A 25411-nucleotide genomic window follows, 5' to 3' on the forward strand; every position below is an offset into this window, starting at 1 on the left:
AGTACAGTCGGCCTGTAATCAACACATAAAATTTTAATATTACTTTATCTCATTGGGCCATTCTCACTGTAGTTTGGATGTGTATCGCTACACCATGTTTTTCAAGGCAACGTTTGGCCAACTAGTGCTTTGTGGGTTTGCTGGAGAAAAGTCCTTTCAGGGATCAAGGATTCCTAAAAAACGAAATAAAATTAAAAAAAAAAAAAAGAATCCCTCAAAGTTCCATCACATTCCATGGTTCCAATGGTGGTGGGAGTGGGACGAGGGGGAAATGGACATCCAGCAGTGGTGCTGCTTCCCCCGGCAGAGCAGAGGTCGAGGTTCTGCCGAGGGGAACACTTTGGGATGAAAACACAAGGGATTGTTTCAAACTTAATTCTGATACTTATATCCATGGATTTGGTGACTGAATGCTTGGGAATGCTTTCAGTTCTGAGATAAAACATGCCAAAAATACGTCAGTGTAATGTGTTATAAACAGTACGTTCGTTACCAAGTTCCCAGCACTGTATTTACATCCCTGTTCCTTGTTTTAGTGACACAGAAAACACGTGGCGGAGAAATTCAATATTCCAGGCAGGAAGGACTCTTGCCCCAGAGCCACTCTGGCAGCTGCCAGTGGGCTGGAAATTGCATCACGGTGCTAATGACAGAATATTAATGAAGTGTTTGACCTTCGACATCCTTGAGTGCAGAGCGAGGTGCCAAGGAACGGAACCAGTCGTTGGTCCGTGTGGGAATATTGTACAACCCACAGCACCGGGAAAACAGTTTCCTCTTGTATTTGTCACTTTCCCTTTGAAAAGGAGAGACAGGGAGCAGAGTCTGGTGTCAGAGGGGATCTGTGTCGGAGTGCCCTGATGTGACCGCTGACCCTGGGCCAGGACACGGCCCTGGGACTTTGCCAGGGCTGCTGCCTGTGCGGACTGAAGGGAGGTGGAGGAGAGGGGCCCTGCCAGCCCAAACAGACAGTTCTGGTCACTACATACAGCCCCCAGCCAGGCAAAAAATAAATAAATCAACCCAAAACCTAAGGTGTCGCGATGCAAGTCGTCTAAGTGGAACAGATTCCACAATTCTCCCTGCTCTCCTCTATTTTCTGAATGTTTTTTCTTGTAAGAAGTGAGACTTCTAATATACAAAACATGAACAGATTGTTGTACCTATTTCTAAGCAATAATTAGGATTTGATGACAGCTGAAAGACACGCAGCTTATCTTGAACTCCTGTAATATATATTCTTTAATAAGGCTTTATCTTTTCTTCCCTGGTGAAGAGTGATTTGCAGAGAGAGAGCAGCTTTGAATGGAACAGTGAAGTACCTGGTGGGGTAACTCAGCTAAGAGAAAGTATTCAAAATGTGATGATAACATGGCCCAAAACTCATGGCTATTTTTAACAGAATGAATAAGTTGCTGGTGATGTACCTGACACCATCCCTCTGCTTGGAGCTGCAAAGGGGTGTCCTGTGGCCTGGCAGGTGTTACAGATGTGTGACCCTCAAAAACCAGGGCAATAAAAAAATGGGGAAAAGACTGATGTTAATTTGTGTGCTAGGAGTGATTTTGTCTGTTTTTCAGAGTATCCATATTGTGCTTCATTCAGTGCTTTACTCAACCTGTGCCTTGGTCAGTCCTGATCTCAGTCTGCAGTCCCAAGACTTTCTCAAAACTTACTCCTCTGGGGACCTTCACAGATAAATCCTTGCCTGGCACATTTCACATGATCCTGTATGATCTATAAGCAAAACAGATACATGATTTCAGTGCCTGCATACTGCAAATCCACCACCACGGTGTATCCCAGTGTTCTCCCAGAACCTCCAGCCTCAGTTTACAGTTCATTGCACCTCCAAGTCAGTCTTGCAATTCATTAACACCGGCCAAACACGACCACGAATGTGGGCTTAAAATAATCCCTGGCTGGTATCTGTCACAGGCTATTCTTTGGGCTGCTGGAAATAGCTGTGCACGTCACCCAATGTATGGGTCATCAGCCTATTCTGGGATATTCAAATAGAAATGGGCTTTGTGATCCCCTCAGCTGAGGGATCTGGGATATCAGGTTGCCCAGAACTCTGTTCTGACTCATACCACATATAACCCAGTTCTCCGAAATCCTGCCTTTCTGTGCTTCCAAAGGTTACATGGGAGCCGGGTTCTACCAGTTCTGTTATCTCAAGAATTTTCGGAGAAATAAATGTGAAAAAGACAAATTTCCCTTTTATTCTGGTTTCCATAGTTTTCCATCAAACTTGGAAGATAATTAGATTTCCTGTGTTTACAAATTAAGCCAAGCCAAACAAACCCCACACCAGCCAATTGAACATTCCCAAAGAAACATAATAAAAGCAAGAAAGGAGGAAAGCGGCTACAAAACCAATATTGGAAAGTGATGGGCATTATAGCAACAAAGGCATAAGTCTAAGGAATATATAAATTATTTGAAACAATTATTTGCTCCTGGATGCTGTGTATCGCACATACATCATCGTTGGATAATTAAGGCTAGTTCATAATTTTGCATGTATTTCTTAACACTGGAAATTAGTGCCCTGGGCAGTCTGTCCGAATGGGTTTTAAGCATGTAAGACACTTCTCAGCCTGTTGGACCACAGAATGTGGCAGAAAAATGCAAGAGGCTTCATTTGGACACCGTGCAATTAGTGTGTCAGCCTCCCTATGGAATTCTGGGGCACTGAACAGAGCTGCGAGTCCAGCAGCAGAATTTGTAACTTATTGATAAAGTAAGGGTGGGGTCATCTGATTTCAAAATATGAAACAGTGGGTATGTTAAAGAAAATAAAATTATAAATGCTCCATATGAGTGTACATTCCTTCACAGAATGCAAGAGTTTAGGAGAGAAATTTTTAAATTGTGATTAAATTTTTTGATGTGATAAAAAAATATTAGTTAAAGACCGCATGATCCCAGTGACTGGAGTAGTCAGACTGAAGTTCAATGGTACAAAGATTAAGGTCATGGACACATGAACTAAGAGCAAAAAACCTGGAAGCACTTCAGTAGGAAATAATAGCAAAGGAGAGTGACCTGCATCTAACCTGGCTGGTCAGGGGGTGGAAAGTAAACACATGGGGATGAGAATAAGTAATTAAACCGAGGAATAGCTAACAACAAATGGATAAACCAACTGATCACCCATAAATTAAACTAGAAAGCAAGGGGATCCTGGAGCAATTGTAGCAATCCAGCTCTGGAGAGTGTGCTAAGGAGAGCTGGGGGAAGAAAACTGTTAAATACGGCTCAGCCCAAGTATAGAGATGGGATTCTGTGAAACAGTTCCCACATAACTGGAAGCAGCAGGAATACCTGCTGGGTTACTTTGAGCTCTGTCATCCCAAAACATACAGATCCTAATAGAGGGAGGATTGAGGCCACAGTCTGTCCTTGCCATGCCCTTTTCCATGGGGCCAGTGCTTGTGCTGCTCATGGACTGGGAGCTGGGGCCATGAGCCCATCCCGGGTGGGTGAAATCCTGTGGACAGGAGCTCAGCCCAGATTTTCTCCACCCAGACTATCCAAAAACCTCCTAAAAGTTCCGCAATTTTGTGTGCTGTGCACACACATGATGTGGGTGAAGCCTTCCCCTCTCACCCTGTGTGGGTTGGGAGCGCTGCCCCATCCCGCACCCTCCGCCTGCCGCTGAGGCTCCTTTGAGTGCACCAGGCTGCTGGCGCTCTGCCCAGGAGAGGAAAACATCGGGATTTGTTCTGGATCCACGTCATCCATTCCACTGGCACAGCTAATGATGTGAGCTCCCACAAACCGCACACGCGGGTGACGTCCCCGCTTCGTCGACGCGCTTCACGCTCCACCGGGAGACATCTGGGATCTGGTGACACAGGGATGTGCTCAGCGTTTGCCAAAATGTGAGCTGAGAATCCAAAAATAGGGTAGAGATTTCTAGGCTGGTGCAGGCAACAGTCCCCAGCAGGCACTGGCTAAGGGCACAGTCAGGATAACAGTCCCATAGCAACACTCCCCCCTCTTGGACAGAGGAGTTCATCCCGACCTCACAGCTCAGCAATTTAATTCATTTTCATGCATTCTGATAACAAAGTCTGTTTTTTACTTTTTATTTTGAAGGGAACCGTGGTTGAGTGTCTGTATAGATTATAGATTTTTGGGATGCATTATCCCTTTCAATGTACTTTGACAACAGCTGACCTAATGAAGACTATTCTGGTTTGAGGCTCCAGAAGGTTCCTTCATGTGAACACCAAATAACAGTTCAAACCCGTTCTATCTTTTTTCTTTCAGCTGTACCATCCTCTAACTGACTGTTTATATGGTGGTTACCAATGGAGTCTGGAATTATGCAAGCCTGGAATTCTAAAACATAGAGCTGGGTCTGCTCTTAGTTACTGATACAAACATTGGGTGTCTGCATTGATTTTACTAGAACAGACTGACATCCATACTGGCATTAAGTTTAGATATATTATAAATGCTTTTTTTTTTTTTTGCCAGATCTTTCCTTATCTGTTAAGTAGTTGAAACAAATCCTTTTTGTGACTCTGCTGGAAGAGGAGACCCTTTTTACCACACAAATATCATGCCAGCAATGAACACATGAAAACTGTGTTCAGCAATTTTTGCTGCAAGGAAAACGTGCAGAAGAGGGAATGAGGGAACCCATCTTGCTTGGGAAGTTAAGAGACAGAGAAACATAAAGATTTTGAGCTTGTGTTACTTTATTTTTTGCCTAGGAAGGGATTCCCATATTTCTGATTCTCATAAGCAAGTAATCTGAAATATTCCAACAGAAGGGATGTCACCTGGGGTTCCCTCCTCTGATGTGCTAAAACATGCTGTGATGAGGCTGGTCCCTGAAATCACCATCACAATAATGGTGTCCAGGCCATGTTCTGGCAGGAAATGGGAGTTTTCCTCTTCATGGCACTTGTCAGGGCCCAGCAGGGACTGTGTCCATGCCCAGGTTCACTGCAGCGAGTGCTTGTTTCACTTGGCTTTTCTAGGTTTGCTTTGTGATGAAGAGAAGCATTTGGATTTTAATCTTTTTAAGCTGGCTGGTTTTAAGGAAAGCTCTGTAGGTGAGATAGCAACTTCCATTAGGAAATACAGTTCAGATGAATCTGGGAACTGAAAGGCAAATCTTTCGTCCATCCATCAGCCAGGGCCGCAGCCCCCAGCTATTCCAGCAGCAGTATTTCTGGCTCCCACATCATCCCCTCATGTCTCTGTCAGGGCAGGAGAGATTTTGGCACGACAAAGAAGAGGAGGAGCAGCGGGAGCTTTCTGACACCTGGCAGGCAGCTCCTTGGGAATCTGTGCCAGCTGGAACGAGCAGGGCAGCCAAGGAAGAGCCACAAGGAATGTGCTTCGTGTATTGGCTTTATCAAAACTCATTGTTCTCTCACAGGATCAGTTTTAAAAGGATATCTGAAATTTTGTGACAGAAGTCATCAAGAAAGCATTTTTTAATGTTGAATTGTGATTACTCCTCCTATATGTATCCTGGAAGTACTTAATATCCTATTGCTATCCTGGAAACACTTTATATCCCACCATTTTCAGTATTAATATGGAACTATCCTGCCACAGGCACAAGTGAGAGGCAATAAATGGGCATTTAGTGAAATAAATGAACCGTTGCCCCTTTGTGAAGTTGAACACAGATGCAATGACAGCGCGAGCTCGGCAGGGGGCGCCAGGGAGCGCAGCGCCGCGGGCGCAGCCGCTCTGGCCGCCGGAGGACCCGCTCTCTATGGCGGCCGCTGCCTCCCCAGCAGGCTGTGGCCAGTGGCCTATCCCGGCATGCACCGCGCCCGCCACACTTCCCGGCACACCCCGCGGCGCGCTCACTTCCGGCCCGAGCGCTAAGATGGCGACGCCCATGCACCGGCTGATCGCCCGCAGACAGGCGTGAGTGGGGCCGGGGGATGGGTCTGGGGGGGTCGTGCCGGGCGAGGACGGGGCTGCGGAGCGGCGGGGCAGCGGGGCCGAGCGCTTCCCCGACGCTCAGGTCCGTCCTCGCCGACGGGCTGTGTCCCGGGAGGGCGCTGCTCGGCGGAGGGGAACCCCCCCCCCAAAATGCTGGGGTGAGCCGCGGTGACTGCGAGACGATGGCATTGGGGTGTCCCGTGCACGGCCTGGCGCTGGGCTTGAGAATCCCTGTTCGTCCTGCCCGGCTCGGCGTGTTCCATAAACGGTGGGAGCGAGAGCGGCTGGTGGGGAAGGAGAGAAAGTTGTTGGATTTTGGCGCTCGGAGCCGGCGCTGGGAAACGGCGCCCTAGGAACGGGAGCCGTGCGCTCGGGGCAGCGGGGAGCGTCTCGTGGTGCGGGCGGTTACTGAACCGCGTCGCAGGCGCTCGACAGCCCCACTAAGAAAAAAGTAATCTCCAGCTTCGTGCTGTGGTACAATTACAGAACGGAAAAAACTGCAAAAAATACCCCCAAAACACAAACGAGCTTTGCTAGATGTAGGTATTGTAATCAAATAATCCCCTCAGCACCAAAAAGATCTGATTGCAAACAGTGAAATGAGGAAAACCATGTTTTTGCTTGTTTGGGAAGTGCAGCAGGTGTGTGTGTCCCACCCCCACGTGCTGCTGACATTGTTTTTGCAGTTGTTTGTAGATTTGGATGTTGGGTTTTTTCCTTAGATTAATTTATTTCTCATATTTCAGTTCTTTGACTGTGTTTTGGGGTTTTTTTTCCCGATCACACTAGTTGGGCAGAACGTGGATGGCTTATGCATTCTCCTGCCTTTTCCATGGTTTAGTAATAATCTCTTTCCTATTTTCTACTGGAAAGTAATTTGGGATTTTAGAAGACTCATGGAACACTTGTTCTTTTCAGTTGCTATTTTATTTGAGTCAGAGACTTATTTCTTAGTTTTGGTATATCTTATGTGCTTGGTGGGTCTGTGCTGAGCTGTCCCTCTGCCGGCCTTTGCTCCAGGGTTGGGATCACTGATCCCTGCTAAAAGTTTGCTTCAGTTTTGTGCTTTTCATTAGTGTTAAAGTCGTTGGTGTTGATGTGGTGTTTGCAGATCTGTGCCTGGTGAGCAGATCTGATGTTCTGGTCATTACTTATATTGGTTTCAGGGCTTAATCCTTGTCTTTTTAGCTTGCATGGAATTGTCTGCTCCACTCGTGTGAGTAGAATTAAAGCCCTGGAAACACTGAGTTATATTGTTGTTGCTTTAAACTTCCACATTATTCCTGTGGACAAAAGTCTGGGCTGGTTTGAGAGAGAAAAACATCAGCTTTGGGGGTTTTATGTCGATGAAGAGGAGGGAGAGTTGTCACTGAGCTTTTGTGTAACTGCTATGGCAGAGCCTGAAGTGCAAGAGAAAGACAAACAAACCTCTCAAAGCCATTGGGATTTGTTCCTTCCCAGACATTCTGATTCCTGCTCCACTCCCAGTCCCTTGTGCTGTGCAGGCTTAAGTTTAATTAGTTTTTTAGTGCTGATTTAGCTGAGTATTTCTAAGGCTTGAATATGAAGCCAAATGGCCTCTGCATTGAATGAGTGATGGATATTCAATACAAGATTCCCTTAAGAACTGCCACAAAAGGTGGCTGAAGCTGAGGGAGAAGCAATTCCTACCTTGCCTGGAAGTGCAATGCTCATTTTGAGGGAAAAGTGCTCACTGCTGGTCTGTCAATTTATTCTCACTAATGAACAGTCTGGAAGCCTCCTAGTTCAGCCAGGCTGGTAATTACAGACAGTTTAGATGGGCTGGCCTTGAAAAATTTGTATTTTGGTGCTTGGAAAAAAACCAGAAGGTGGGAAGAAGTGACAGGAGTCACAGGGCACTGAAAGGAGTGACACAGTCCCGAGTTCAGTCCTGGCTCTGAACTAATTTTGATCCTGACCTTGAGCAGTCCCTTGGCTGTGTGTGAGTTTCCTTATTTGTAAAGGAGAAGGGAAAACAGCTTTGCAAAGCTTCCCAACAGCAGCTTAAGAGCTTGAGTGTGGAAGTAGGAGTGTTTTCCCTTCCCTGATTTCTAAAAACGCTCACAGAATTTTACACAGTGCAAGAATTGAAACATGGATGTGAACTCTCACTGACACTGCAGGTGTTTGGGGGCACAGGGCAATCAGGGGAGTCTGGCTGGATTTACTGTGCACAAAGTGAGCAGGAATCTGATTGTTCCTGTGATAAACCTTCTGCCAGGCTTTCAGGAATCTTAGTAAATTCAAATAAGCTACAACCAGAAGCATCTCTGAGAGTCCTGGGCTGTTTGTGAGAATTGGGCAGTTTGGTACCTGAGTGTTAAATTCTGGGGTTTTGAAATATAGCTGCTGCTTTTTGCTAACTGTGTTCTAAACCATAATTTCAATTATTTACCTGAAGTAATCTACAACCGCCTGCAAATTGTATGCAGTGTAGTTGTTCCCATGTGAAAATGTATTAGTAAATGAAAATCTGTTTGCTTAAATTCTGTATGTACTTGATATTACTGTTTGTGTCCTGATTTAAGAGAAAAGCTGAAGCACCTGTGAATATCTGGTCTAATCATGATTTGATGCAGTTAAAAATCTGCATGATAAAAAAAGAAATAATTTTTCACTAGGTTGAACAGACTTGGAGTGAGTCACTTAAGCAATTCTGCATTTTTCTAGGGAGGCAAACAAGCAGCATGTGAGATGTCAGAAGTGTTTAGAGTTTGGCCATTGGACATATGAATGTACAGGGAAGAGAAAATACCTGCACAGGCCTTCAAGGACAGCTCAACTGGCCAAAATCCTGAAAGAGAAAGAAAAACAACTATTACTGCAACAGAGGTAAGATTGGCAGGATTAAATGCCTGGTTTATTAATGAAATAAAAGCAAAGATGGTGTCCCAGACAATTTTCTGGGATCTTCTCCTCCAGACTGTGTGATGTTTGCCTAATGTTAGAGGTGATTTGCATATTAGGTGGAATATGTACACTCAGGTCCCACAGAATTAAAAATAACATTTTAATTAATTTAATTTAAGTCTCTCATTGACACCTGCTCCTCTGAAATACACTTGAAAAGCATTTTGGCCTGTCTGTAACAAAAAAAAAAATCCACTAAACCAAAGTTAAAATAGTTGGAGCCATTTCTTAATGGAACAGTTTCCTGAATTCCTTGGTTACGTGATTTCATGTTTATGTGCTGGTACAAGCAGGTGGGTGTGAGGACTGTAAATGTGTTTATAACAAAGAGGCAACTCTTGCCCTTCTGTTCAGGTTTGCTGGTACAATGTGGAGTTAAACCTGGTGTTCTGGGCACGACCTGACAGTGTCTGTGCCAGCCCAGCCCCTGCTGCTCCCTGGGAGCTGCACTGGTTAAACAGGGGAATGGGAGTGGAGTTATCAGGTGGTTTTAACTCTCAAGCGTAAAGTAACAACACCTCACTGAGCTGCATAATTATTTCCTGTTTTGACATCTGAGAAAGTGAAAGATGCATCTTAACAGAGAAATCTAAATGAAACTCTGCATGTGGTGTGTGATTTCCTTTCTGCTTTGCTCTCAGTACACTTTGTGTTCTTCCCCCAAGGTTAATAATTGCTTTAACAAGCAGCTCTAGAGCGAAAAACAATGCAATACATCAGTTTTCCATAAAATTCCTGTGTGTGTGAGGGTTATCTCTGCCATTGCAACTGCAGTTTGGTTTTGGCAGCTGGAGAGGTGCTGCCTCAGCCCCAAGGAGGGACAGTGTGAGGTCCCTCACAGCCCTTGCAGCTGGAATTACTGAGGATTTGGACATGTGCCCTCAGTCACTGCCACTTCCAGCTCAGTGTGTTGGCTGTGGGTCATCACACTGCCAGGATGTGAATTATGGAGAGCATTCCCACCTTTTGCTGTTATCCTAGTGGGAGAGAAAAGGGTGGTACCTCTGGCAGACAGGGCTCCTGCAGTTCAGGCAGCAGTTATGAGTCACAGGCCTGAAACACTGACTGGAGGCTCATTAGCTTGTGATAAGAGCCACGTAAAATGTTTGATTTTGAAATTAATTTTGATCCAGTGAGTAATCCTGAAGTAATTAGAGTCACCCAGTATTGTAGATAGACATCAGGAGTGCTTGGGCCTCTGAAACTTGCTCCACTTGGAGGCAGAGTTTGGATGGGTTCTTCAGAAACTCGAGGTTTTTAGGCAAAGTTTGAGACTCAGATTTTTCCCTTGTTTCTTTTCTACCGTATTTCTGGTGAATTGTGCAGGTTCACGTTGGAGGATTGTCAACTGAGAGTGAAATTCCTTGAAGCCTCGTCCTTGTGCTTGAGTCTGAGGATGGGATAATTTTATGTAGGAATTCCAGGACTGTCCAGTCTGTCACAAATGGAGGTTTTTGGGCTGTAACAGTCCTCAGTGTGAGGGGCATGTGCTGTGAAAAGTCATCTTGTGAATGGAAGACTGACTAATCCTTAGGGGGGAGCAGTGTTTAATCCTGGTTAAATTGGGCTGGATTCACAGGGGTTATATAATCATAAGCTCCTTAGCTGTGCCATAAGGGATCCTGTTCCTTAGGTGCCAATGTTACACTTCCAAGGATGAAGCTTTTCCTTTGTGGAAAAACAGCCTCCTAGGGCACACTTTTGCTTTTTATATCACTTGTATTGGAAGATTCTTCCTTGTCACAGAGAAGTTGGGTCTCCCACAGCTCTGCTTTGGAGTGCTTGTATCACCACCTTTAAAGATCCAGGCAGGAATCATTAACCAGAAGGCAAACACAGCCTAATAAGGTCAATATTTACTTTTGACAACCACATCCAAGCTATTTCAGCATGAACTCATGTCACAGTTGTTCCAGGATCTCTCTGTTGGCCCGGTGCTGAGCCCACGATTCTGATGGACACTCTGGAGGTGTCAGTAAACCCCTCACTGCCTGCCTGGCCTGGGGCAGGAGTTGGGAGGGGAGGAAAGGTGAGAGAATGCTCATTCCTGAGTGATGTTACTGCACTGAACCCTACACAGAGTGTGATTTATGGCTCTGAAGGCACCGTGGGGCCACAGGGAGAGCGAGGGAGTGCCCAGAGCAGGTCTGACTGCAGGGCCTGGAGTAACTCCTGTAGTAACCTACACCTTACACACTAGAGGGAGGCACAGCCCTGTGCCCGGGTTCCTCACACACTGAGTGAAGTCCTGTCTTCTCAAAGGTGCTTTGGGGTTTAATTCTGTTTCTCACAGTGACTCATCTTGCCTGTGAACACCTGATGACCCTCGGAGGGTGTAAGGCCTTAGGAATGTAAATCAGAACAGGAGGGATTATAACTTGGGTTGGAATTTGAATATCAGTGAATCTTCCTCTTACCCACAGGAGAGTGTGGGGAGTGTGAAAAAATCCTCTGTATGATGATAATGTTTCCATACTGAATGTGTGAAAATAAAAAATTGGAAAAATCTCATTTTTCTGGCTTATAAAGAACATTGAACTTTTATTGAAATACAACGTAAGTTAGACTTAACACTTTCTTCTTTCTACCCTTTCTGTAGTCTTTATCAACACATACTGTTTTCTAATGCCTGAATGAAATATATTTGCAGTTTTCTCTTCCATTTTTATGTATTCAAAATGGCTTCTAATATTAAGTTTCAGTTGAGCAAAAAAGGTTTCCTGGATCATGAAAACATACAACTTCCTCATAGATCATGGCACGTTGTGTTGTGAGGATATGATGAGGGAATACTTGAATCACACAGGTACATTCCAGGTTGAATTATGTGCTGTGTATCTGCAATGGAAAACAGCATGTGACTGGCATGTTTGACTGAAGGAATTTTGTTTTCTTTTTAAAAAGAGAATCCAGCAGCGAAGACTGCTTTGAAAAAGTACATCTCCCTCAGTGTTTTGTTAAAAGAAACTTTCTTCTGTGTCACTTACCACTAAAACTTTGTGTGACTGGATGATCACATGGGAATCTGAAAGACATACCTGGAAAGCATCACTATAAATAGATTTTTCTGTTTCTTTTTGCATTTGAAAGAAATGTGAAAGCTACAGGCTAATTCAGTGTTTTACCCTTTGTTTCCATCAATTCAGTTATTGCTAAATATAGTTCTATACAATTTTTTGTGTCCTTTTCTCCTGTGCCTTCCCATCTCAAAGTGCTTTGTCCGTGTAAAATGAAGCAAAGACGAGAATAAGGCATCCATAACACAGAAAATTAGAGGTGAATTGCTGTTTGTTTTTTTTTTAATTCTCCTGCCTTGTAGTTGTTGTTGCTCTGGTCTGCACAGGACTGAGAAGAGCTGCCTGGTGCCCTTATGGCTCTGCCAGCAGAACACCGCTGTGTGCTCATATTAAACTCACTGTGCTGCTATTTATTTAATTTTCCTACCACATTAATCAAAGCCATTATTTTTCCTCCCTTAATTAGTGCTGGAGAAAGTGCTGCAGAAAAGAAGACCAAGAAAAAAAGGTATGTGAGACGGGTGGCAAATGGTGCAGCTGATCCTGGCTGGGATCCTGCACTGGGTGTTGCAGGATTTTGAGAGGGGGTGGGAAAAGTCAACATTGCGAATAAGTGTTGGCTTTACTGTTCTGACCTGTTACAGGCTTTTGTCTGACAGATATTTGGAGAATTTCTACTCTTCCTTATCCAAAAACTCTAAATTCCTTGTTCTCTGCTTTTCTCCCTCCTGATTGTCCTACTTCTGCACGATCTTGCTTTAATGATAAAAAAGGTTTGTATTTCTGCCTCAAAGTCCATCAAGTGTCTCTGAAACAGTTGTGCAAGACTGGCACGGTGTTTTCTGGTCTGCCATTGCTCCACCTGCTCATCCTGCTCTGTCTTTTGTTGTTTTCATTCCCTCCTGCCAGCTTGCTCTCTCTCTCTGAAGCCTTGTCTAGAGAATGAAATAAAGCACCTAAAAACCAAAAATCCAACCCCAAAACCAAACAGAACCACCTCAATCCCAAACCAAAATCCAGGAAATTAACCTTTCCCCACTCCAAGTACTAGTTGGAGCCAAGAACTCTTTTGACATTGTTTGTACTTGACTTTGCATTAATGTTTGCTTGGGAATTTGCTTTATTAGCAGAGGAACAGCCAGAACTGAGGCTGTAACACTCCTGGTGATCCTGTTGGGAGTTTTACTCCAGGGGGGAATGTCTCTCCTGTAACAGCCTCAGTATCTCTTCTCATTTAGTTGTCAGTTCTCTAAATCTGATCTAAAACCAGTTTTCAGGAGGTGTTTAAAGACCAGGCCTCTTGCCTTGTGTCGCAGTCAGTGAATAAGGCACAGCAGATCTTTGAAACATGCCTCTGTTTCAGGTTATCTTGTGGAATGTGACTTTATTGGAATGCTTGGCTATCAGAGTGTGTTTTATCAAAGGCTCCTTTCCCAGTAGTGCCCATTTATTGTTGGAGTTACTTGGGAATAGTGAGATCATAAATTAACTAATTTTGAAACAGTGTAAGCCAGGCCCCTTCTTGTCTCAGCTTTCTCAGATGCTGCAACCTTTACTGGCAGAATTATTTTCAGAGTATTTGAGCTCCAAACTAATGCAAAAATGAACAGAGCAAAAGGGTCCTTGGGGGATTAGGTGGTTTGGTCACTTTTTCCTTGAAATTTTAAAACTCTTGTAGATTTGAGTTATTCTCCTGTTTTTATGCAAGCACCAAATCCATCAATATAAACTCCTTTTCAGATAGTTTGCTGTTTATATATTTATTATATGGGAAGAATTAAATGTAGACAATTCAGCAGAGGGTTACCACTGGATATATGAATTCCAGATTTAAAATAAAACTATGCAAAAGTTCAGGTTCTGGCAGTAGGAGCACGAACCTTTTACACAGAGTATGTTTGTTTTGATATAAACAGTAATAAATGATCTCAGGTTCAACCAGAAAAACAGGCTCAGGCAAAGCAGCTGCTGCAGAGTCTTGTGACCTCAGGTGACACAGAGCTGCCTTCCAGGTGCACATGTCCTTCAGCATTCCCACCTGCCATGCTTTGGTTATCCATGGAAAGCCCACTTTATATCGGATCACACCTCTCTAAAGGGTGGAATTGTGTTCTAATTCACTTGTTTCTTCAGGCCTCAGCTGTTACTGTGCCCAGAATTGTAGGTTGGATGTGAGTGGCACCTGTGAGGGTTTAAAACCCCTGGGGAGGTTGGAGCAGAGCAGGGTGACAGCCTGGGTGATACCAGCACTTGTCCCACAGCTGGGGCACAGGATCACACAGGAGATTAACTTTTAGAAACTTGTTTTGAGGAGAAGAAATGTTACCTGCTGGAGAAATTCTGTACTTTGACAGTGGTGTGGTAGACCCAAAATCTTACATCTACCAACCTACAGCATCTGCATTGTCACGTTACCTACTTCACATTACATTTTGTATTTGAATTTTACTTGCTGCCATCTCCATCCTCCTCCTGGAAGTACCAACAGGCTACATGTTGCATCACCTGAAAACAAGTCCCTGCCTGTTTCCTCTCCCAGATGCAGCTATTGCTTTCCTCCAGGAGAAGCAGTACAATATTCTGATGTTTGTGTGAGCTGGGTTTTGGATTATAACCTAAACACTGGACTGCTGCTGTGGATTCTGTGAGAGGTGATCAGGAAAAGGATGTTAAGAGTTACCACTCAGGGAATCCTCTGGCTGATTCCTGCCTATGTCAAGGATTCTGCACATCTAATGGAACTGGTTAGATTGAAACTTGTCCCATTTTTTTTTGTTTTGTTTTCCTCATCTTAAAAGTACTTTTTCCCAGACAATAAGTATTTAACCAGCCCTTATGGATTTATCTGTAATAAAGAGCTGTTGTGTCTGCACACACAGAGATAACAGATTACAGATGTATTATAAAAACTTCTGTGGTTCATAGCTCAACGCACACTCCCACATTTGTAAGCTGACATGGCTGATATGATTAAAAAAATCAGTCTCTCTTTAATAACCTTAACACAGGCATTTCATGAGTTGTATTTAAACAACCCCTCTGATAAAAAATACTGCTTCAATTTTCTAATGGAAAGGAAATTCTGCATTATTATAATTTACAGTTTTGCATGTTCTTTGGTTGACTTTGGGAAGGGAGATGAATCAGTGCCATTACACTTCGTTGGGAGAAAGATCTATGGGAGAATTGAATTGTACTTTCTTGAAATTCATGTTGCCTCACTTAATCAGAGATGTTGATCTTGAGAGCAATGTCCTCAGTAAGGGCTAAACATGAAAAAAATGTGCAGAGCATACAGAAATCCTCTTTGCTGTGTTCATCATTCTGTCTGTATCTTGGATTGTTTCCACCCCTTCTCCACCTGGAAAACATAGGCATCCTGCAGTGGCAGGTAATTTGGGTTCTTTTGCCAGGAGTAATCTAAGAACAATTTTCATTGGGAACAGTTCTGACCTTGGTGAAATCACTGATTAAACCTCCCTCGACTCTTACACTGCCAGAACTTCACTGTGTTGCAGTGGGGAGCAGGGAACTGCTCTTGGCTAATTTTCCCCGAGGCTTTCGTAGTACAGGACATTCAGAATTCTCCTGCAGCCAGGTCAGTAAAGCCCATGGTCATTGCTAGGAACAAGATCCTGGCCAGCTTTCCCACTTACCCTCTCTCTGCAATCCTGCTGGATTATGTGGTGTCCCGCTGCCATTGCTGTATTGGCCAAGATCCATTCGTTCAGGGTTGGAAAAGGGGAGGGGAGGGGAGGGCACAGGAATTTGTCTTAGATTGGAAATGTTTGGGCCAGATAATTGATCTTTGGGTTACAACACAACAGTAAGAACACTGTGTGATGTGGGGGTGCTGACAGGGCTGTTCTCAGCTGGTTGTTCTCTCCCAGATCCAAAAGTGTGACCAGTTCCAGCAGCAGCAGCAGTGACAGCTCAGCCAGTGACTCCTCCTCTGACAGCGAGGACTCTTCTACCTCCTCCTCCTCCGATGACAGTGACAGTGATGAGAGCTCCTCTTCTTCCTCATCTTCCCCATCCTCCAGTAGCACTTCCTCCTCTTCCGAGTTCGACTCAGATTCCAGCTCCTCCAGCAGCAGCAGCAGCAGCAGCGACAGCAGCTCTGATGATGAGCCCCCAAAGAAGAAGAAGAAGAAATAGCCTGGGGTGGGGCAGGACTTGATGTGGAGGGAGTGACACCACTCAGAGGTGTCTGGAGCACACAGTTGCCAAACAGTTCAATGGTCAACATTTCTACTGCTAAAACTTTCTTAAGTGTTTTTTGCATAGTTGTTCATAGGACATGGGAGGTATCAAAGGGCACGTGAGACTTACTGAAAGAGTATTTTTGTGGTTTATCCTTTTACGGAAGACTTTACTTTTTTAGTTCTAAAAAAAAAAAATCTATCATCAGATTTGTTTATATGAGCTAAGGTCCAGTAACCTGGATGTTTACATGCTAGAAAGCAAGAGCTTTTTATTGCAGATTATGCTGTGCATCATGTGCTGTTCCTCTCTTAATGACAGCTTCACTTCCATTGAGAAAATCCTCTAAACTGTTAAAAGCAGAAGTTTTACAGTGCTGCTGTGGAGCTCTGGCATTGTTGAACCTGAATGCACAATGTGTCACACACAGGGCCTTCCATCTCGCTGGTGACAAATGGATTCTGTGCTGCTGAGCTTGTGTTCTGATGGCTTTTCCTGATGCTTCCAGGTCAAGTCTTAACTGCAACATCCAATTTAACTAGTGTTGAGTTGTTACTGATCAATGTAGTGCTTGTCCTGCCCAGAGGCTTTGGGCTTTCCACTCCCTGTGTCCTTGACTCATGTGTTTGTAGTGTTTTCTGAGACACAGAGTCTGTCAGAAAGCAGCAGTGCAGTGAATTAGGACTGATGCTGCTTTGGAGTTTCATCCTTGTGCCTTTTTTTGTAAATTAAACGTATCCCAGTGAGACAAGGGCTTGAGAGTGGGTGTTTTTCAGGACTCCATCAGCTTCTCATACAGAATATGGTCAGTAAACCAGAGAAATGGTAACAAAACTGGGCACTGTTTTCAAGGAGATGGGGGAAAAGGCTGTTTCACTGGATGCTCAGTAAGAAAAGCAGAAAAGAAATTAAGTTCCCAAAGGAAAGTGTTCCCCTTTTGATATTTTTTCCAAGAAATGTGTGTAATGCAGGATCACCAGGCTGTGCTGTTGGGCACATGGTGAATTACAGTCTGCAGTAGAATCAATCACTCTTTGTCTGTAACAGTTTGTACGTGTCTGAGAACTGCCATGGGAGAAGCAAAGTAGTGCAAAAACCCCACAAAACTAACAAAAGCAGAATCCAAACACACTGCAGAACAAGGATTGCTTGCAGATTGGGAGTTACTTGTTTTTTCTGGTGGATTGAAGCAGTTGGTATTAGTATTTTATTTTGTGATGCAGTCTCCTAAATTTGTTATTGTTGGAGTGCTCTTATTGGGGAGGGGGCATCACATGTGGAAGAATTCTTAAATATCTTGGTTTAGGTAAAATATAGTAACTAAACTATTTTTTATATTTTTATGGGGAGAAGTAGTGTGTACAATTACTTTGGAATAAACTGTACTTATTTAAATGTTTGGAAACACGTACGTTGTGTGTCTCTGTGACCACTCCTGTGTTTTACAGAACAAGCTGCAGACTGTAAGTAAAACTACCAGAAAATTGTTTAAGTCTTGTTGAGTGAATGTACCATTTAATGGGAAAAGTTAATAAATTATTAAACAATAGTTGCCAAGTTGATGATTACTGCAAATATATAAAATATTTGTGGTGTTTGTGTGCAGATGGTTTCATCTGAAGGTGCTTTTGCATTGCCTCAGAAGGGTAGCACTGCTCCCCAGTAACTTGTCCAACTATGAATCCCTCTCTACTCAGTCTTTTTAAAGAAATGTTTAATATACAATATTTTTTTTACTTGCCCTTTCTGTTTACTTTCTCTCTACCTGTTCTTATTTTACAGAGTAAACTCCCCCAGCCTGGCCAGAGCCTTACTCTGGTTCATGTGCCACTAGATCGCTTCCTATCTCTTGCTGGATGCTTTGATTCACTTTTTTTTAACCAGGGAAAGGAACTTCTTTCAGGACTGTCTCCCAAAGCTGCAAAAGATAATTAATTTTATTAAAACCCTGCTAACTAGAAATTACTGCATTAACTCAGCAGTTACAGGCCCTGCACAGCTCTGAACAGCCCTTTTAATCCCTGCAATTCCAGGCAAAGCTGCCATTGCTCATTGGAGGGGAGCAATTGATGCAGCCTGGCAGGAAAACAGCCTCGGGAAAAGGCATCACCTTTCAAGGAGAAACACTGGGAACAGAGGGCAGAGCAGGAGAAGGGGAGACAACCCGATCTTCGAATCTGGGACTTTATTAAACCAGACATCTGCCACTCAGAAACAGGTTTTGGGTGCTCACAAGGAAAAGTGCATTATACAGTTTCATGTGGATTAGAAGATCTATTTTCTTAGGAAAGAGTCCTTAATAAATAGGAGTTTCACTATCAAATGGATTTGGTTGATAAAGAAATGATTCAACATGACTTAACCCCTAGGTTTAATTTGCTTTATGAATAGGTATTTGTCCAAGCTGTGCCTTGAACGGACACTGAATTGTGGCTTGTGTGTGAGGTGGATCTTCACAGCCTTCTTTATTCATCCAGATGGGTGTGATACACCAGAATATCACAGAATCCCGGAATGTATTGAGTTGGAAGGGACCTTTTAAGGTCATTAAGACCAACCCCCTGCCGTGGGCAGGGACACCTTCCACTATCCCAGGTTGCTCCAAGTCCCGTCCAACCTGTCCTTTAACACTTCCAGGGATGGAGCAGCCACAGTTTCTCTGGGCAACCTGTGCCAGGGCCTCAGCCGCCTCCCAGGGCAGAACTGATGCCCAATATCCCACCCAGCCCCGGGGGGGTCCCGGGATGGTCACGGGGGTTCCCCGCGGTCCCTCCGGCCGCCGCCAGGGGGCGCCAGCACACGCGGGAGCGCTCCCCCCGCGCGCGCGCTGCGCCACGTGACCCTCCCGCCGCCGGCGCGCGAGGGGGCGTGGCCGTGCAGGAGGCCCCGCCTTCCTACGCGCGCGCTCCACCGGGGTCACGTGGGGTCCCCCGCGTGTCACGTGATCGGGGCGGCGGCGGCGCGCGGGGGCCGCCGGGAAGCGCCAGGCGGGACCGGGATCGGGATCGGGACCGGGACCAGGCCCGACCCAGCAAAGCCCCGCCAGCGCCGCGGCCCTGCCCGACCCCTGCGAGCCGCCAGCCCGGCCCCGGCCCGCCATGGAGCGCCGGGACCCCTGCGGAGCCGCCGCCCGGCTGTGAGCCGCCCCCCCCGCCGGGCCGGGCCCGCCCCAGGCGCTCCGGGATTCGCCGGCGGCTCCTCGGGCCTCTTCGTTCGCCGGTGGCGGCAGCCAGGAGATGGTCCGGGCCTAGCGGAGCGGCCCGCGCAGGTGAGCGCGGCCGGGCCGGGCCTCCCGCGGCCCCGGGGCAGCGCCGCCCCCGCCCCGCGCAGCCCCGGGCGCTCCCGGGATCCCCCTTGGTGGGACCGGCGGGACCGGGGGTGGGAGCAGCCGCTCCGCGGCGCATCTCCCGCCGGGAGCCGCGGGTTTCCCCGCGCTCGAGCCCCCCGGTGACACCCCGGGGAGTCGGGGGGGTTCCGTCGTGCCCTTCCCCGCGGGGCGCAGCCCGGGGTACCCCCGGAACGGGGGCTCGGGGGGTCCCGGTGCGGCGGGGCCGCTGCGCTCCCGGCCCAGTGATGGGTCTGAGCCTGTTCCGGTAATTGACGTCAGGGCTTTGTTCCTTCCCCTTTGCTCTCCGCGGTTCGGGGCCCGTGGATGGAGCGGGTGGGACCGGGAGAGGCTGGAGGGGTTCTGGGGGGTGTCTGGGGGCTGCCGCGGTCACGGGAGGTGCGTCCGGGCAGGTGCTGCCGAAGGTCGGGGCAGGGGAGACTCGGGGTTATGAACACATTCGCATCCCGTGAGCGGAGAGTTGTTATGTAAAGCCTCGTCCCTGGTGGGGGTTGTGTTGTACTTGGTGATCAGAAGAGCAGTCGCTTGACATCCCTTGAGCCTGGGCTGACTCTTTTCCCTTTTCCAGTGAACAAAACAAAGCAAGAAAGTGTTGAGACGTGTAACATAGGTGTTGGTGCTTTCAGTGCTGTGACTTTGTTTCTCTTCTGGAAATGAGCAAGTGAATAACTTAATTTTGGGGGACTACTGAGTGTTTGTACCCATATTTCACGTACAGCCTGGGAAATTAATGTACAGTGGAAAGGGAGCTTGGAAAGGGACAAGTGTGGGAAACCTTGTACGACCATCCCATCTCCTTGCCTTATTACAGCCTTTTCTGGTCATTTTCTTAGGAAGACTTGGTGGTTTTAAACATTCCCCTGTTTCCAGTGATGGCATCAGACCCCCCACCTGTCCCTGTGGGGCTGAGCAGGCCCTTCCTCAGCATCACTCTTTGAAATGAACTTGTTCTGCTCCAGTGTGTGCATTTATTTGTCACCTTATTGCCTGCTCCCTCCCAGCTGCTGAACTTCTCTCAAGTGTGTTTCCAGTTCTTGAGATTCCTTTAAAACTCCTGAATTCTCTCAGGTCCCTGGCACAGGGGATTTGCAGCCTGGGGGTGTTACTGCAGAACAAGGTCTAGTGAAGCGCTTTGTGGGAGTGGTTGTGCACTGGATTTGTCATTTTGTTGTCTTCTCTAATGAGGGAAATATGATTAAACTTCCTGGGCTGCTGTTGTGGGAGGTGTGAGACAGTCCCAGCAAAGGGGGGGGGGGGTGTCACACTGGAGTTACACAGTGGTTGGACTGGGACTGGGACAGGTCTTGTTGGTGAGGAACAAAAAATGTTACCAATATCTTACCTTTATTAATATATGAATATCAGGTTTTATCATTTCCTGGCTGCTGTACAGTGTATTTGCAGCTCTGTGCGAGAGCACTCTCCTCTGTTCAGCAGTTAGTCATAGAACCATGGAATATCCCAAGTTGGATGGGACCCACAGGGATCAAATGCACCTCTTGGCCCTGCACAGGACACCCCAACAATCCCACCCTGTCTCCGAGAGCGTTGCCCAGTTCTGTCAGCCTTGGGGCTGTGACCATTTCCCTGGGGAGCCTGTTCAGTGCCCAACCACTCTCTGGGGGAAGAACCTTTTCCTGAGATCCAACCTAACCCTCCCCTGACACAGCTCCAACCACTCCCTTGGGTCCTGTCACTGGTCACACAGAGCAGAGATCGGAGCTGTGCCTTCACTGCCCCTCATGAGGAAGCTGCAAACCCTGGTGAGGTCTGACCTCAGTGTCCTCCAGCACAAGAAGCCAAGTGCCCTCAGCTGCTCCTCCTACAGCTTCCTCTCCAGACCCTTCACCACTTTGTGTCCCTCCTTTGGACACTCTCTAATAACTTTAAATATTTCTGATACTGTGACACCTGAATCTGCCCCCGTGACTCCAGTACAGTTTTAACAGTGGTGAAAGAAAACAGGAAATTTCAACTCTAGTCTCAAAACTCTCAGGTCTCTGATATTTCCTTTAAACATCTCTGCAGTTCTTGTTTTATGACTTTTCTCCTTGTCTCAAATATTGAGAGAGTGAGACTGAGCCCCTGGGGTGAGGTTTTGTGCAAGATGCCACACAGAAACCCAAAAAAAGTGATTGGTACATTTTGCATTCTTCCTAGTTCTAACAATCTGAACTTGATAAAACATGATAAAACCCCAGTAAAATATTACTTGGATTTTGAGGATGTCTTTTGAGGAAGCTGGAATGTGCAGATGCTTTTGCGTGGTTATTACCCATCACTTTAATGAGAAGATGCCACATGTTTTTATCTGCACAAGCCATAGAGTTCACATTTTCGGGGGGTCTGGAGATAAATAGCTGCAGCAGAAATCTGTCCTGAGGTTCCAGTGGTCCGTGATAAGTTGGCATGTGCACACCACTTCCTTCTTCCTTCTGTAGCTGCTGGCAGGGACGTTCTGCCGCACGTCATTTTCCACCGTGGGTGCTCCTGGATGTCAGAAGTGACAAAGGGCAGATGTGACTTGTGCCCTTACTGACTGAGAGAGCAGCTCTCAGCATCTTCTAAGCACCTGTGATGAGGTGAAGGTGAAACTGCTGTCATGGTGTCCCCGCTCATATGTTCATTTTCATATTTTATAAGGCCACAACTGCCTGTGACTGTTTCTGGTGCCTCCTTTCCTTCCTGCTCATCCTCTTGGTTAGTGAATTTTATAATCTTTACTGCTCTTATTCTTTGCTCCAAATCAAGAGAAATTTAAGTGTTGAGGGTGGATATATTAAGAGTTGAATCTTGAGAGCTGAGACATGAAAGCAGCACCTCTCCCATAGGGAGATTTGGCCTTTTGTGGGCATGTGGAGAGAAAACGAGCAGCTTCCAAGAGGCTGTAGCAACATGTGTGTAGAGCTGGGAGTTGTTTGTTGCCGTGTCGTGTTTGGGGTCTGCTTGTGTGAGGATGTAAGAAAAGTCTGGAGATTTTGGTGACTCTGAGGTCTCTTTTCTGTGGCAATAATTGTTCTCAGCCACATAATTTCAGTTTGTTACTCACATGTGGTTTGTTCTACAGGCGTATTTCCTTTCCATCACATTACTATAGGCTCACAGTTACCTTCAGCAGAGGCTAAGAAATAACTAAACTGGAGATCAGATATCTAAATTTGAGTTTAGATTAGAGATTAACAAGAAATTCTTCCCCGTGATGGTGGTGAGGCCCTGGCACAGGTTGCCCAGAGAAGCTGTAGAAGGTGTTCCTGCCCATGGCAGGGGGGTGGAACTGGGTGATCTTGAAGGTCCCTTCTGACCCAGAGCATTCTGTGAGACCACCTGTGTTCCTTTTTACTTGATTTCTGTGTCTGTCTCGGAGTTTATACCAAGAACGAGGCGATGCTGGTGTCATCTGTGAGAGCAGAACACCCCGAGCTGGGAGATGGAGAGGCCTGGGATGAAGAGGGAATGTCTGGAAACAAGTCAGGAAAGTTTAACAGATTACATTTAGATAGAGCAGGGTTAGATGTATGTAAAATCTATTGCTAACTGTGTTAAAGTAAGAAAATAAGGAATCGAGTTCATAGAATTGCAAAGCTCGAGATGAAAGAACTTCTCTGGCAGTTATTCTTCTCTTGCAGAATCGTTCCTTCTCTGCAGTCACTAATGACTAAGGGGATGTTCTCCAGGTTGTGAAATGACAGGGCTTCTGTCACTGCTTAGGAAATTCAACTGCACAGGCTCCTGCTCCTTCCTGTCACGGAGCTTTTCTCGTGAGCGTAGTCACCCTGAACGGTTAAAGCTGTGCTGTTCTCTGGCTGGAGCTTTCTCCTGCGGGAATCCACGTTTATTCTTTACTTAGGTCCTTGAACTAGATGTACATATTCCAGCTGAATTAACACTTCCCGTTTTGGGTAAGCTGGTGCTCTCTGCAGTGACCCCAGGCCGTGGTCCCTGCCGAGCACAGCACAGAGCTCAGCGTGGCACCGCCGGGGCTTCCTGCGCTGGGGCTGTGCCAGCCTTGGATGTGCCGGCCAAAATTCCATGTTCCCTGGAGCTCTGAGGATGTTTCCCTCATGCACTCGTGTCTGATTTGGTGTCTGCCACCTCTCCAGGCTCTCGGATTCTTATCACTTCCCAAATTTCCTTCTCCAACTTGGTGTTTTCAAGCCTCTCTTTCCCCTACTGCAGTGCTCTGTCTTTTCTGCCCAAGTGTTTGTAGTTCTTCAGGTTGTTCTGTCTCTTATTCTTACTTGGTTCATTAATTCTTGCTGATGAATGTAAAACCCAGGTTATGAACTGCCACTAGCACCAGGTACCAGCAGGAAAAAAAAAATCTTGTGCTGTTGTACTTTACAAACATGGAATAAGGGAAGTTCTTGCCCTGAAGTCTTGAACTAATTTTCTTCTGTTAACAGCTCATTAAGAGAAATTTTCCAGCACTCCTTTCTATGGAAAACAACCCCTCACAACGCAGCTTTGAGCCCCCTTTTATTGTTTTGGGTTTTTTTTAATAGTTCATCTTAGTTTTTATTCATGTCATAACATTTATTGATAAATTACTTGAAAATGCTGCTTTCATGTTTTATAATTTAACAAATATGGAGTGTACTTTAACTAATGTTGTAATCCTGTAGTGATCATGTTTTCCAGGAGAGACTGTTTTATTTTTCCAAATCTCTCCCTGTGGATACGTGTGCTCCTCTGCAGCCCCACAGCAGTTTCTCGCTATTTATTGCCAGTACTACACTGGGAACATAAAAACTGGAGGTAGGAGACAAGAGGCAGGATAATGGTGTGATTCTCTTCAGTGTGTTTGTTTTTGAAGGATTGATGTTCCCTCATTATGTGCAGTTTCCAAGAGCAGCTTTAAGTTGTTTGTCTTTGGACTGGAGACTTTCCTCAGCTTTTCAGTTTAGTGGGTTCTTCGTGGAAGGGCAGAAATGAGCCCTGGAATGGTTGTGCCCCTCCTGAAGCTCCCAGGGGTGGCTCCTGGATTGGGAAGAATGTCACAGAATGTGTCAAACCAAAGAGGATCCAAAGGTTGGATAAAAACTTAAGAGATTTTAAAACTCTGTAACTTTTGCTGTCTGTGGTGTTAAAATGATTCTGCACCCAGGTTTTGGTGTCACTTTGGGATCTGGAAGAGGAGGCAAGTACTTGGTGTCTCACTATAGTTGGATCAAACATCCTTTTATTTACATACATTTTCCAATTTTAAGGAAAAATAGTAGTATGTTCCTAATTTTCAGAAGCATTGGGAAAATATTGTTTCTAACAGTGACCAGTTAAAAACTTGAGACAAGTTAAACTCTTGAGAAAGGAAAAATTGTTTACAGTTGTCCTTAGCTTGGATTCTAAGATTTCACTGAAGTAAATTGCTCCATAGTAGATACTTTTCTCAACAGTTGGTTCCTGTGGAAATTTCACACCATTGAACAGTCATTCACTTTTTCACTTCTTTTTCCTCTGAAATTCCTAGTATTCACTTTCCTTAGTGTAATCCTGGTTCAAGTGTTTGGTTTTAAATGAATATTTAGTATTTATAGGTTGTCTGCTATATTTTAATATAAATTATGCTTCAAAATACTTTGTATTTCCATGAGGGTCCCCATCTGTGTTGACATTACTATAGAAGCTCAAATCTGGTCATAATTGTCCAGCTTTGTACATTGACATGGAGGGTTTTTTTGATTCTGCATTTAATTTAATTTCCAAAAGACGTTAAAGAGATTTCAGTGATGGAAGTGCTTAAATGGTTTTAATCAGGCTTTGATGTGCACAAATCATTAAAGCGAGGAGGATGAAGAGATAAGAGTCCACAATTCTCTTTGTACAGTTTGTCTGCAGAGGAACTAATGGAGTAGGAAGGAAATGTTAAGAAGGAAATCCTAAAGGAGCAGGAGTGGCACGGGTTGTCCCAGGGAACAAGGGGCAGGACAAGAGGAAACGGCCTTAAGTTGTGCCAGGGGAGGTTTAGGTTGGATATTGGAAAAATTCCATC

The 25411-nt window shown here is 45.5% G+C and overlaps 2 protein-coding genes across 7 annotated transcripts in view; both read left to right on the plus strand.

The window, feature by feature from the left end:
* Window positions 1–5511: 5511 nt before the first annotated feature.
* ZCCHC10 (zinc finger CCHC-type containing 10) lies at window positions 5512–17568 on the plus strand. The gene is made up of 4 exons (XM_027682743.1): window positions 5512–5907; window positions 8617–8778; window positions 12340–12381; window positions 15764–17568. Exons 1-4 carry the CDS (start codon window positions 5627–5629, stop codon window positions 16029–16031), a joined length of 753 nt encoding a protein of 250 aa, XP_027538544.1. The 5' UTR covers window positions 5512–5626; the 3' UTR covers window positions 16032–17568.
* A 1496-nt stretch (window positions 17569–19064) lies between these two features.
* Window positions 19065–25411, plus strand: part of AFF4 (AF4/FMR2 family member 4) — a 55083-nt gene continuing 48736 nt past the window's right edge. For 5 of the 6 annotated variants that reach the window (XM_027683002.1, XM_027683004.1, XM_027683003.1 and 2 more), the window contains exon 1: window positions 19065–19344. The gene's annotated coding sequence lies outside the window, so the exon portion shown is untranslated. The remainder of the gene's footprint in view (window positions 19345–25411) is intronic. The other variant, XM_027683001.1, reaches the window with a different exon arrangement.

The sequence above is a fragment of the Neopelma chrysocephalum genome, unplaced genomic scaffold (genome assembly GCF_003984885.1).
Source record: "Neopelma chrysocephalum unplaced genomic scaffold, ASM398488v2 Primary Assembly neopelma1_63, whole genome shotgun sequence".
Lineage (NCBI taxonomy): Eukaryota > Metazoa > Chordata > Aves > Passeriformes > Pipridae > Neopelma > Neopelma chrysocephalum.